The 12,583-nt window shown below is 52.0% G+C and overlaps 1 protein-coding gene across 1 annotated transcript; it reads left to right on the top strand.

The window, feature by feature from the left end:
* Window positions 1-6,515: 6,515 nt before the first annotated feature.
* BCKDK (branched chain keto acid dehydrogenase kinase) lies at window positions 6,516-10,718 on the top strand. Its single transcript, XM_037507183.1, has 12 exons — window positions 6,516-6,611; window positions 7,163-7,528; window positions 7,653-7,721; window positions 7,818-7,928; window positions 8,199-8,246; window positions 8,325-8,444; window positions 8,527-8,625; window positions 8,816-8,889; window positions 9,224-9,352; window positions 9,443-9,532; window positions 9,978-10,136; window positions 10,228-10,718. Exons 2-12 carry the CDS (start codon window positions 7,334-7,336, stop codon window positions 10,370-10,372), a joined length of 1,239 nt encoding a protein of 412 aa, XP_037363080.1. The 5' UTR covers window positions 6,516-6,611; window positions 7,163-7,333; the 3' UTR covers window positions 10,373-10,718.
* Window positions 10,719-12,583: the final 1,865 nt, after the last annotated feature.

The raw sequence follows: 12,583 nt of genomic DNA, 5'->3' as shown, positions 1-12,583 counted from the left end.
ATTTATTTATTTATGTATTTGTATTTTTTTAAATTAAGGTAACATTGGTTTTCACCTCTGTGTATGATTTAGAGGTATATGTTCACACCTCTTCAGGTATATAGTACTAAACTACAGATGACTGCTATCTCATAAGAGACCTTGAGCCAGAACCACCTAAGTTGCTCCCAGACCTCTGACCCAAAGAAGCTGAGATATTATTGTTTCAAGCTGATGTGTTTTGGGGGTAATTTGTCACACCACAACAGATGGCTAATATAGAGCAATCAAATTGCTTTCATGGCATCTCAGGACCCCAGTACAAGTGCTCCCAGGTGCAAGCCGCATATTCTGTTATGATCTAGCTTCAGAAGTCATAGCATCCCTTCCACTGTAATCACAAACCTGCCGAGTTCTGGGGGAAGGAACACAGGCCTCCACCTCTTCATGAAAGAAATGTCAAAGTCATATGCAAAGTTCTCTGGAAAATACAAACTGCCAGATGGGGCAACATTATTTTCTTCCATGTTTTCTCTTACTACCAAAAGTCACAGCTTCCAAGCTCAGACCTGAGTAGAGATCTTTCTCCTGGGCTCCAAACACCACAGTAGAAACACTTCTGGATGTCTCATAGACCAATCAGATGCAAACATACCTAAAACTGAATCCTATGTTTTCCCTAAACCTATTCCTTCTGTGGAGTTTTCCTTTTTTTATTTTTTGTGTAGGAGAACTGGGATGTAGATCAGAGGTGTGGTGAGAGGATTCACGAGGGACAGAGTTCGGGGAGCAGAACAGGCAAATTTACTGAAATACACTGCTGAGGGGAGCAGTGGGCGAGACAGGAGAGGTCTACTGTGCCATGTGGATTAGCTCCCTGGCCGGGGATCAAATTCAGGCCATAGTGGTGATAACGCTGAGACTTAACCCCGAGGCCCGAGTTAAGGGAGGCCCGAGTTTTCCATTTTAACCAAGACAGCTGCCCTAGACTGTTCTCTCATTCACCATAATCTACGTAGACCGCTACCCTGGTAAGACATCATTACCTCTCACTTTGATAAACACACTTCCTCCTCACTGTTATGCAGTTACAAATGACTAGTCTCTGATAAGAATTAACACATTTTTCTTCCCCCATCTCTTGCAATTTCCCCTTATTTGACAGGTTTACCTTCTTTAGGACCGGTCTCACAGATAAGATTATCAACTTTGTCTTTCCCGTATTTCTTGCAATTTCCTTCTTGTTTGACAGGTCAGTCTTCTTGCGCTCCAAGGAAAGGGAGAGTTAAACAGCGGTTATTGAAAAAAGCAAGCTGGCGCCCACCCGTCTCCATGCCGACCCCTTCCCCCTCCCCTTTGCAGACCCTAGCCCATCTCCCTTTTTTTCCTTTGTGTAAATACCCCTGATTCTGCCAAAGAGCAGGACGGTGGTCTTTCAGATATGAATCTGCTGCCCTCCTCATTTGTCAACAAATTAAACCACTTCCCTTTTCGTCAAACTCTTTCCTTTAATTGGTTGAAGGAAACTGAGGCCGGCGTTTGGTATCAACTGGTCTCCCAGATATACTTGTCCCTCAGTTCTTCATACAGCAACCAAAGTGACTCTTTTTTTTTTTTAAAGGACTCTGACATTTTTTTTTTTTTTAAAGATTTATTCATTATTTATACAAGCACTGTGTACAGTCAGAAGTGCGGGAGGGTGAGAGAATCCACCAGAGCCAGAGCGGGGAGCAGAGCAGGCAGAAGGACCGAAGTACACTGCTGAGGGGAGCAGCGGGCGGCAGGAGAGGTCTGCGCGCCATGTGGGACCCTCCTCCGGTGGCCGGGGAGCAGCCGGGGATCGAACCGGCGCAGCAGAGGCTGCGGGCAGCTTCGCAACCCAGCGCTCAACCGCTGCGCCACCAGGGAGGCCCAACTCTTTAAAAAATAAAAATAGAGGGCCTCCCTGGTGGCGCAGCGGTTGAGCGCTGGGTTGTGAAGCTGCCCGCAGCCTCTGCAGCGCTCCCGGCCACCGGAGGAGGGTCCCACATGGCGCGCAGACCTCTCCTGCCGCCCGCTGCTCCCCTCAGCAGTGTACTTCGGTCCTTCTGCCTGCTCTGCTCCCCGCTCTGGCTCTGGTGAATTCTCTCATCCTCCTGCGCTTCTGACTGTACCCAGGGCTTGTATAAATAAATAAATAAATAAATAAATAAATAAATAAATAAACAAATCTTTAAAAAAAATTAAAAAAAAAATAATAAAAATAGAGTTTTGGCACTCTCTGCCTTTCAATAGCATCCCATTTCAATAGCTCAGAAGATAAAGTTCAACATTTCTTTTGTTTCTTTAACAAATGTTTACTGGGTAACTTTTTTTTTTAAAGATTTATTTTTATTTTTATACAAGAACCAGGATACAGGCCAGATGTGCGGGAGGGTGAGAGGATTCACCAGAGACAGAGCGGGGAACAGAACAGGCAGACCAACGAAATACACTGCTGAGGGGAGCAGCGGACGAGACAGAATAGGTCTGCCCCGTCATGTGGGTATCCCTACTGCTGGTGGTGATCGAACTGGCACTGCAGAGGCTGCAGACAGTTTCACAGCACTGCGCTCAACCGCCTGTGCACCAGGGATACCCTTACTGGGTAACTTTTATGTGCCAGGGATTGTATGAGGGACTTGGGATAAATCAGGAAAGCAGAGAAATATTCACATTCTAGTCTTATATTTTAGAAGAGGAGAAAAAAAGATGAATTAATATAATAAATGTATAGCGGGGGCTCCCTGGTGGTCTAGGGGTTAAGTCTCAGTGCTATCACCACTGTGAACTGAGTTCGATCTCCCGCTAGGGAGCTGACCTAGCGCAGCAGATCTCTCTTGTCTTGCCTCCTGCTCCCCTCAGCAATGTATTTCAGTAGATCTGCCGGTTCTGCTCCCCTACTCTGTCTCTGGTGAATTCTGTCACCCTCCCACACCCCTGGCCTACACCCCAGTTCTTGTATGCATAAATAAATAAAAATGAATCTTTTTTAAAAAAGCCTGACCAACCACCCATTCCATAGGAATGTTCTGGATGAGGACGTGTGGGGTGCATGTCCGACCCGCGCCACCGGGAGGCAGCAGCGAGCTCGGCCGAGGGCCCCTCGGGCGCGGGTCAAATCGGGTGAGGCCCTTTAACCACACTACGCGCCTTTGTGGCAGGCGCAGGCTGGGTTCCCAGCACTGGGTACACTTCGCGACCACGTGAGCGCCGAGTTCTGACGCGCAAACATTGGAGTCCTTTGCTTCTGTGTGCATGCTGGCTTCCCCACCGGAGGAAGCACGTCCCCTCTCCCTTCGCGGGCTCAAGCACTGCCTACCTCCGGAGCTGAGCGACCTTGAGGCCTCATTCCAGGCTACTGGGAACATGTTGGGAAGGAAAGGATGGGAGTGGTGAGGGATTGAGGGACGATGAGGCAATCTAGAGACTCAGGAAATCCTTCCACATGGTCTATGCGAAAGGTCATCCATGGTAAAGGGCCCCATCTCTACTGAAGTTTTTTGTTTTTTTTTTTTAAGATTTATTTATTTATTTATACAAGCACTGGGTACAGTCAGAAGCACGGAAGGGCGAGAGAACTCACCAGAGCCAGAGCGGGGAACAGAACAGGTAGACTGACAAAGTACACTGCTGAGGGGAGCGGCAGGAGAGGTCTGTGCGCCATGTGGGACCCTTGCCGGCGGCCGGGGATCGAACCGGCGCTGCAGAGGCTGCGGGCAACTTCACAACCCAGAGTTCAACCACTGGGCCGCCAGGGAGGCCCTCTACTGAAGTTTAAAGACAGCCTTTGTGCTGCAAGGAGCCTACGTCACTTAACCCTCTTTTATTTAAAAATGTTTAGAGGGGCCTCCCTGGTGGCGCAAGGGGTAAGCACAGCACTGTGAAGCAATCCCTCTGCCTCTGCAGCATGAGTTCCATCTCTAGCCAGGGGGTGACCCACATGACATAGCAGACCTCTCCTGACTTGCCCGTTGCTCCCCTCTGCAGTGGATTTCATCAGTCTGCCTGTTCTGTTTCCCACTCTGTGTCTGGTGAATCCTCTCAACCCCTGCACCTCTGGCCTGTACGCCAGTTCTTGTATGCATAAATAAGTAAATCTCTTTTTTCTAAAGATTTATTTATTTTATACAAGAACTGGGGTACAGGTCAGAAGCCCATGAGGGTGAGAGAATTCACCAGAGCCAGAGCAGGGAGAACAGGCAGACAGACCAAAGACACTTCTGAGGGGAGCAGAGGGCGAGGCAGGAGAGGTCTGCTGCGCCATGTGGGGCTGTCCCTGGCTGGTGGGGAATCGAACTGGTGCTGCAGAAGCTGCAGACAGCTTCGCAGCACGGCACTCAACCGCTGCGCCACTGGGAAGGCCCCAAATAAATCTTAAAAAAAAATAAAAAATAAAATAAAAATATTTAGAGAAGTCCCTCTCCCGGGCCTCCCCGGTGGAGCAGCGGTTGAGCACTGGGTTGGGAAGCTTTCCGTAGCCTCTGCAGTGCTGGTTTGATTCCCTGGTGCTCCCCGGCCACCGGAGGAGGGTCCCACATGGCGCGCAGACCTCTCCTGCCTCCCGCTGCTCCCCTCAGCAGTGTACTTCAGTCCTTCTGCCTGCTCTGCTCCCCGCTCTGGCTCTGGTGAATTCTCTCACCCTCCCGCGGATCTGGCCTATACCCCAGTTCTTGTATAAATAAATAAATAAATCTAAAAAAAGAAAAGTCCCTCTCCCATCATCTCCTGCCTTGAAAAAAGTAATCATATTTCCACTGGCCTCTTGGTCTTTGATCTTACTGACCCCCATTTGCCAATCACTGAGCCAGAGGGTTCTATCTAAGGAGCAGATATCACCTGGTAAAAACCTTCATGGCTCTTCACTACCTCAGGGTAGACTGCAGACTCCTTAACCCTTTACTGTCTGACTTCCATCATTTCATTCATCCCCTCTCTCTCTCTCAGACGCCACATAATTTCAGCCATAACCTCAGACTACCCTGCTGTTCTCTATCCTGCCATGCTCTTCCCAATCCCTCTCCTGCACCTATACCCCTGACCAGTCTCGATGAGATACCCACCTTGCCCTCACACTGCTGATGACAGCAGAACTGTCCATCTTCCTCTTTTTTTTTTAAGATTTGTTTTTATTTATTTGTGCATACAATAACTGGGGTGTAGGCCAGAGGTGTGGGGGGTGGTGGTGAGAGGATTCACCAGAGACAGTGGGAAGCAGAACAGGCAGGTAGACCAAAAACACTGCCGAGGGGAGCAGCGGGCGAGGCTGGAGAGGTCTGCTGTGCCATGTGGGTAGCTCCCTGGCTGGGGATCGAACTCAGGCAGTGGCGGTGATAGCGCTGAGCCTAACCCTAGAGCCACCGGAGAGGTCCCCATTTTCCTCTTTAGAGTAAGGCAGGGTCAATTTATTTAATTCAACAATCAATCCCTTCTCTTGGCACAGCAGTCACCCAGTCAGCACTTGTTACCAGCATGAATGAATCATAATAATCAATGCTTATATAGTGCTAGCACTGTTCTAGGCATTTTACATATACAAATTCAGGTAACCACACAACCCCAAAAGTGATGCATCCTCCTATTACCAATACAGAAATTAAAGCAGGGAGCAATTTAAGTAACTTGTCCCACAGAGTAAGTGGCCGAGCTGGAGTTTGAGCCAGGTATCTTCAACTTCCCATTAATGAATCAAGATAAGAATGAAGGACAGGGCCTCCCTGGTGGTGCAGCGGGTTGAACGCAGCGCAGCACAGCCACGGCAGCGCGGGTTCTATTCCCGGCAGGCCAGGGAGATTCCCACGTGGCGCAGCAGACCTCTCCTGTCGCGCCCACTGCTCCCCTCAGCAGTGCTTTCGGTCTGTCTGCCTGTTCTGCTCCCTACCCTGTCTCTGGTGAATTCTCTCACCCTCCCGCGCCTCTGGCTTGTGCCCCAGCTGTTGTATAAGTGAAAAATAAGGGAACTCCCCTGGTGGCGTAAGGGGTTAAGCACCAGACTATGAAGCAATCTGAAGACTCTGCATCATGAGTTCGATCCCCGGCCGGCCAGGGAGCAACCCACATGGTGAAGAAGACCTCTCCTCTCTTGCCTGCTGCTCCCCTCAGTGGTGTGTTTGTCAGTCTGCCTCTTCTGTTCCCTGCTCTGTCTCTGGTGAATCCTCTCATCCCCCGCATCTCTGGCCTGTGCCCCAGTTCTTGTATGCATAAATAAATAAATCTTTAAAAAAAAAAAGAATCAAGGATAGGTCCTGAGGTAGGGTTTGATCTGTGCATTTTATATCTAAGGGCCTTCTTGTGTTCTCCTGATTTGCTCCCTGGGAGTCTATTTTATAGCGCTGGAGGCAAGAGATCCAAAGGGACCACGGGTAGCTCCTGAAGCCCCGTGGACGGGGCCTTAGTCTTTAATTGGTTGCGCGGGGACAGGGGTACAGCCGCCGGGACGGGCTTGCGCCTGGGCTGCCAGTCCTCCCCTCCGAACTACAACTCCCAGGAGGCACCAGGAGCCCACTAGCCCGCGTGACGTCACCGCGGCAGAGGGCGCAGGCGGCTGGGCTAGCCGGGCCTGTAGACTCTTCGGGCCGTTCCGCTCGGACCCTGGCCCTGGTTCTGGCCCCGCGGTAAGTGGAGCAACGGGCGCCCACTCTGCCTTCGCTGCACACACCCACACTCGGCCATTGTGCTGGGCCAGGAACTGCGCTTGGGACCCAGGGTTGGCATCTACCATATGGGGTGGGGGGGTTCGGGCCGAACCAAGTGACCCAGTGGAGGGGGTACCCAGATGGGACTCCCAGGCCGCGGCTTCCATGCACAGCGGGCCCTCGGGCACACTGCGTTGTAGATCGCTCGTATGCGGGCCAGGGTGGGGTAGCTCTGGATAGGGGTCAGCCCCACCTCCTGAAGGAGGGTGCCTAGGACCCGAGGGAGCTGGGCCGAGACTTCCGTGCTGGACTGGCATCCCCTCTCCAGAGCACCAGATAAAGCCTCGTGCTTAAGAATAGGATCCCTGGAAAGCGAGGTTGTCCAGGCTTGCCCTGTGTGTATTTGCGGAGGTGGTTGAAGGGGTGGACAGAGAGATTGTCCAGGTCTGAGGATACCTGTGCCCACGTGTAGAGATGTGGTGGATGGTGCACTCGGACCCTGAAAGCTCCCTCTTCCCCTGCTCTGGCAGATGGGAGCTGCTCCCTGGGGGCTGAGCTTGTCGGCATCTTCCACTGCCCTGCGCCCCTGAAGTCGGAGAAGAGCCCATCTCTACTTACATCCTTGCCCCTTTTGGGGGTTGCGTCGGTTTGTCCGGTATTCAGCCTTAGCGACCGGTCCATTCCGATAAAGGATCAAGACGATGATACTGGCATCGGTGTTGGGGAGTGGTCCCCGGAGTGGGCATCCACTCCTGCCCCTCCTGGGACCTGCACTCTCGCTCCGGGCCCGCTCCACATCAGCCACCGATACACACCACGTGGAGATGGCACGGGAACGCTCCAAGACCGTCACCTCCTTTTACAACCAGTCAGCCATCGACGTGGCAGCGGAGAAGGTGCACTGCTGGGGGCAGTCAGGCTGGGCCCTGAGCTGGAGTGGGTGTCCAGGAAAGGGGTGGAGCTAATGTGGCGGGGCGGGGTGTTAGAGCTCCAGTGCTCAGAACCTGTCTGCCCCTGCAGCCCTCCGTCCGACTCACTCCCACCATGATGCTCTATTCTGGCCGCTCTCAGGACGGCAGCCACCTTCTGGTAAGAGTCCTGCCGCTTATGTTTTCTTGGACTGTGGAGCTCTGGTCCAGCCACACCCAGACCCCACCCCTGCCTTCCCATCTCTTTTTCGTCTAGAAAAGTGCCCGGTACTTGCAGCAAGAGTTGCCAGTGAGGATTGCTCACCGCATCAAGGGCTTCCGCAGCCTTCCTTTCATCATTGGCTGTAACCCTACCATACTGCACGTGGTAAGGTGGCCTCGAGGGATATGGGTTTCCCTAGTAAAGAGGACCTTACATAAATGTGTCCACCACTGCTCATAGGTCAGATGAGGTGGGGGACCAGAATTGCAGAGACGCCTGCCAAGCAGTTTTAGGACCATAGATGACTCAGACCTGAGCCTTCAGCTACCAAGGCAGCAAATTCACAAGGCTTGAAAGGCCATGAATTGGGGTGGGTGGCTGTTGTCTACCCAGTGCCCCAGCCTCCCTATGAATTCCCAAACCTCTTCTTTGCAGCATGAACTGTACATCCGTGCCTTCCAGAAGCTGACAGACTTTCCTCCGGTGAGGCCTGGGTGAGGGCTGGGTGAGGGCACAGGGTAAGGGTGGGACCATCCATACTTATGATTCTGTGGCCTGCAGATCAAGGACCAGGCAGACGAAGCCCAATACTGCCAGCTGGTGCGACAGCTGCTGGATGACCACAAGGATGTGGTGACCCTCTTAGCTGAGGGCCTTCGTGAGAGCCGGAAACACATAGAGGTCAGGGGCAGCACCGTGGGGGCCCAGGCCTGCTGGGAAGCCTGGCAAGGGCACAGGGTTTCTGAGGCCCCACAATTTACAGGATGAGAAGCTCGTCCGCTTCTTCCTGGACAAGACACTGACTTCCCGGCTTGGGATCCGCATGTTGGCCACGCATCATCTGGCACTGCATGAGGACAAGGTAGGCACTGGGACCTGAGACCTATCCGAGAATGTCAAGGGGGTAGAGGGAACTGACCTTGGGGAGGGCCCCTGGGTGGAGAACTGGAGGGAAGCCTGGGACTGCTTCAGCAGAGCAGAGGTCATCAGAAGTTGGTGGCTGAGATGTGGGTGGAGGTTCTGTCTAGTTCTGACCCTCTTTCTCCTGCCAGCCCGATTTTGTTGGTATCATCTGCACTCGTCTCTCACCAAAGAAGATTATTGAAAAGTGGGTGGACTTTGCCAGGTGAGGCTAGAATGGCTAAGGATGTGGATGATGTCCGGAGGGAGGGCTGAGGTCTGAGCTCGGACCCAGAGCGGTCTGGGGCAGGGTTTCTCACCTTTGGCACTGTCAACCTTTTGGGTCAGATAATTCTTTTTTGTGCGGGGCTGTCCTGTGCATTGTGGGATGTGTAGAAGAAACCCTGGCCTCCACTCATTTGATGCCAATAGTACTCCCTAGTTGTGACAAGCAATGAGTCCTCTAGAAATTTCACTCTTTCAGGGGGAAGCAGAATTATCTCCAGTGGAGAACCACTGGTGCTCTAGGTCTGAACCCTTGCTCTTGCTCGTCTCCACAGACGCCTGTGTGAGCACAAGTACGGCAACGCCCCCCGTGTCCGCATCAATGGACATGTGGCCGCCCGTTTCCCCTTCATCCCCATGCCGCTGGACTACATCCTGCCGGAACTGCTCAAGAATGCCATGAGGTAGGCTGGCTGGATAGGTTTCAGAGGGGCAGACGGGAACTGGGGTGAGGCTGGGGTGCCACCACCTATTGGTCTTTCTCCCCTGCATAGAGCCACGATGGAGAGTCACCTGGACACTCCCTACAATGTCCCAGATGTGGTCATCACCATCGCCAACAATGATATCGATCTTGTCATCAGGTCTGCCCTGCATAAAAGTGGGTTGGGGTGACAGGGGCTTCTGGGCACTGTTTCTGACTTAAAGGATAACCTCGAGCCAGGACCCGCTCCATGCTGAGACTTGGTCAGACAAGATACTTTGTGGTCTTGAGGTTGCTATGAGCTGGATATGAATGTATCTGGAACCAGCTACAGGACCTGGGGCCCTGAGCAGCCTGAATGGGGGGAGAATCAGGAGAAACCAGTCTGATGCTAGGCTAAGAATAAATGTCATTCTATGAGAAGGTGTAAATAGTCAGGGGCCCAGGCAGAGGTGAGGATGGGGAAATGGAGCTTATAGAAAACAAGGTCCAAGGGTCAAGGTGGACCACATTCTACCTTGGGGGGAAGAGACAGGAAGGCAGACTTAGTACTCTTTGGGAGGTAGTGTGCTCCTCTCAAGCTCATGTTATTGCCGTCCTGCCAGGATTTCAGACCGGGGCGGGGGAATCGCTCACACAGACCTGGATCGGGTTATGGACTACCACTTCACTACAGCGGAGGCCAGCACCCAGGACCCACGGATCAGCCCCCTCTTTGGTCACCTGGACATGCACAGTGGTGCCCAGTCAGGACCCATGCACGGGTAAGTCCTTATCTCACAGGGTGGAGGGGTAGGGGGCACCAGGAGACCCAAGCCTCTAAAGCACCTGTTGTGTTCCCCCATCCACCCTCAGGTTTGGCTTTGGGCTTCCCACATCACGGGCCTATGCGGAGTATCTTGGTGGTTCCCTTCGGCTACAGTCTCTGCAGGGCATTGGCACGGATGTCTACCTACGGCTCCGTCACATCGATGGCCGGGAGGAAAGCTTCCGCATCTGACTCCATGGTCCTTGGCCCGCTTGCCAGCCCAGCCTGGGCCACACACCCTGCCAGAACCTTGTGGGCCAGGCGGGGTGCTCCCTGCTCCACACGCTGCTGCATCTTGGGTCTTAGGGCCCCAAACAGATGGACTTAGATGGAGCCAGGTGCCACTCCTTCTCTACAGGGTCCACTGCTTCCTTGTCTCCAGGCCTTGGAGGAGGAGAGAAAGTGGGGATTCTGCAGGCCTCCAGTACCAGCTCCATCATTCTAGATCCTGGGGAATCCCAACTTTGACCTGCTGTTTGTTATTAAAGTTCACGTTTTGAATGCCCTCTTGGGCCCCTTGTGTAGGGAGGGCAGGTGAGCTTTTGTTTCTGTCCCATTCAGGTTCTCTGGCACCTTGCGTGTCACTATTCGTGTTTCTGTCTGTAGCTGTTCTGACAGCCGGGCAGCCTGGGAGTAAAACTGGCCCTAAGTCACTTGCACAATTGATTTGAAAGGAACAGGGGTGTCTCTGGTGGTTTTTGCAAAGACCATTTAATTTAACAAATGTTTCTGACTCCCAAACAATATTGGAAGGTGCAGGTTGGCCCAGCTTCAGGCCTTAGTTCTGACTCTTCCCTTCCTGGCAGTCTTAGATTCTGGAGGTGAAGGTCACCAGACTGGGCAACCTCCTGAGCCACCTGATTCCTGAGCCTGAGTCAAGTTAAAAATACTGCTCGCCAGCTGTGTACCTGCTGCTGCCAAGGAAAGGAACACAAGATTGTGCCCTGGCAGGCCTCAGCAAGGACTGCGTGTTCCACCATAGAGAGGAGTAGGGTTCTGCTAGGGACTTGGGCAAAAGGAAAGAACAGGCGCCCATCTTGCCAGGGAAGAGGAAAAACCCAAGGGCTTGATAGTAGAAGTGGGAGGAGATTGATGGGAAATGGGAATTGTATCTGGAGGTTGAATGGTAGGAGGTGGGAAAGCCACAGTAACTTGTCAGGCTGAGGGGTGAGGCTGGAGAGGTCAGAGGCAGTCAGGGTGAAGGGCATTGAATGTGCAGCCGTGAAGTATGGGCTTTATCCTGGAGGCATGGATAGGTTTTAAGCTAGGAAGGAATGTTTTAGGTTAGATTCCCTAGAAGCAGATACTGAGAGGAAGATACAAATAGAAGGGATTTGTTGAAAAAATACCCCAGAAGGGAGCGGTGGAAGCAGGAAAGGGAAGGGCAGGTCGGGCAAGGATGTGATCTTGGGCAGAAATCCAGAAAAGTCAGAGCTGGAATCAAGAGAGCTAAGCTCCAGTTATTGATGAAGTCCTGCACCTGACCATCACTGGTTAAGTTAGGAGGTGGGGGTGGGGAAGTACCAAACTCCCAGATTGAAAACCTGTCTTCAGCTCTTTGAAGCAAAAGAGCTCTGAGAGGCAATTTGCCAAAGAACCACCTTTGGTACTGACCTTTGAAAGCACATCAAAAGTAATCTGGGCAGGGGTCTGGGTGCAGCATTACATAGTTCTAAGAGGAACTAGTGATTTGCACATTAGAAGATTGGTGGCCAGTAGACCGGAGAATAGTGAGGATAGTGTAGTGACCCTGATCAGGGATTTATAAAGCCCAGCTTAATCCTAAACTAGAAAGGACAGCATCTATCTAAGATGTTGGGTGAGGTCAGAAGTGAGACACCACAAACTTGTGGGTAGAATATTAACCTTGAAAATGTGGGAGATGGGGTTGGAGAGTGGGAGCAGGCATTACAATTTTAATTTTTTTGGCTTGACTTTTATTTCTTCTGTTTGTAAAGCTTCCAGGCACTTGGCATTCACTGTACCCTACCCCATTATTTTAATTTTTATTTATTTTTGCATAGAGGAACTGGGGTATAGGTCAGAGATGCAGGGAGTGAAAGGACTCCTCAGAGACAAAGTGGGGAGCAGAGCGGGTGGATTTACCGAAATACAACTACTAAGGGGAGCAGCAGGCGAGACAGGAGAGGTCTGCTGTGCAATATGTGGGTCACCTCCCTGGCAGGGGATCGAACTCAGGCCATTGTGGTGGTAGCACTGAGACTTAAAACTCTAGGCGCTAGGGAGGCCCTGGATTCTACTTTTTTTTTTTAAAGATTGATTTATTTATGCATACAAGAGCCGGGATACAGGCCAGAGATACGTGAGGTGAGAGGATTCACCAGAGACAGACTGGGGAACAGAAAAGGCAGACTGAAATACACTGCTGAGGGGAGCAGTGGG

Source organism: Talpa occidentalis, unplaced genomic scaffold (assembly GCF_014898055.3).
Source record: "Talpa occidentalis isolate TD23 unplaced genomic scaffold, MPIMG_talOcc4v2.1 talOcc4.12, whole genome shotgun sequence".
Lineage (NCBI taxonomy): Eukaryota > Metazoa > Chordata > Mammalia > Eulipotyphla > Talpidae > Talpa > Talpa occidentalis.
The sequence above is the reverse complement of the archived record's forward strand: the minus strand, read 5'-3'. Positions and strand labels throughout refer to the sequence as shown.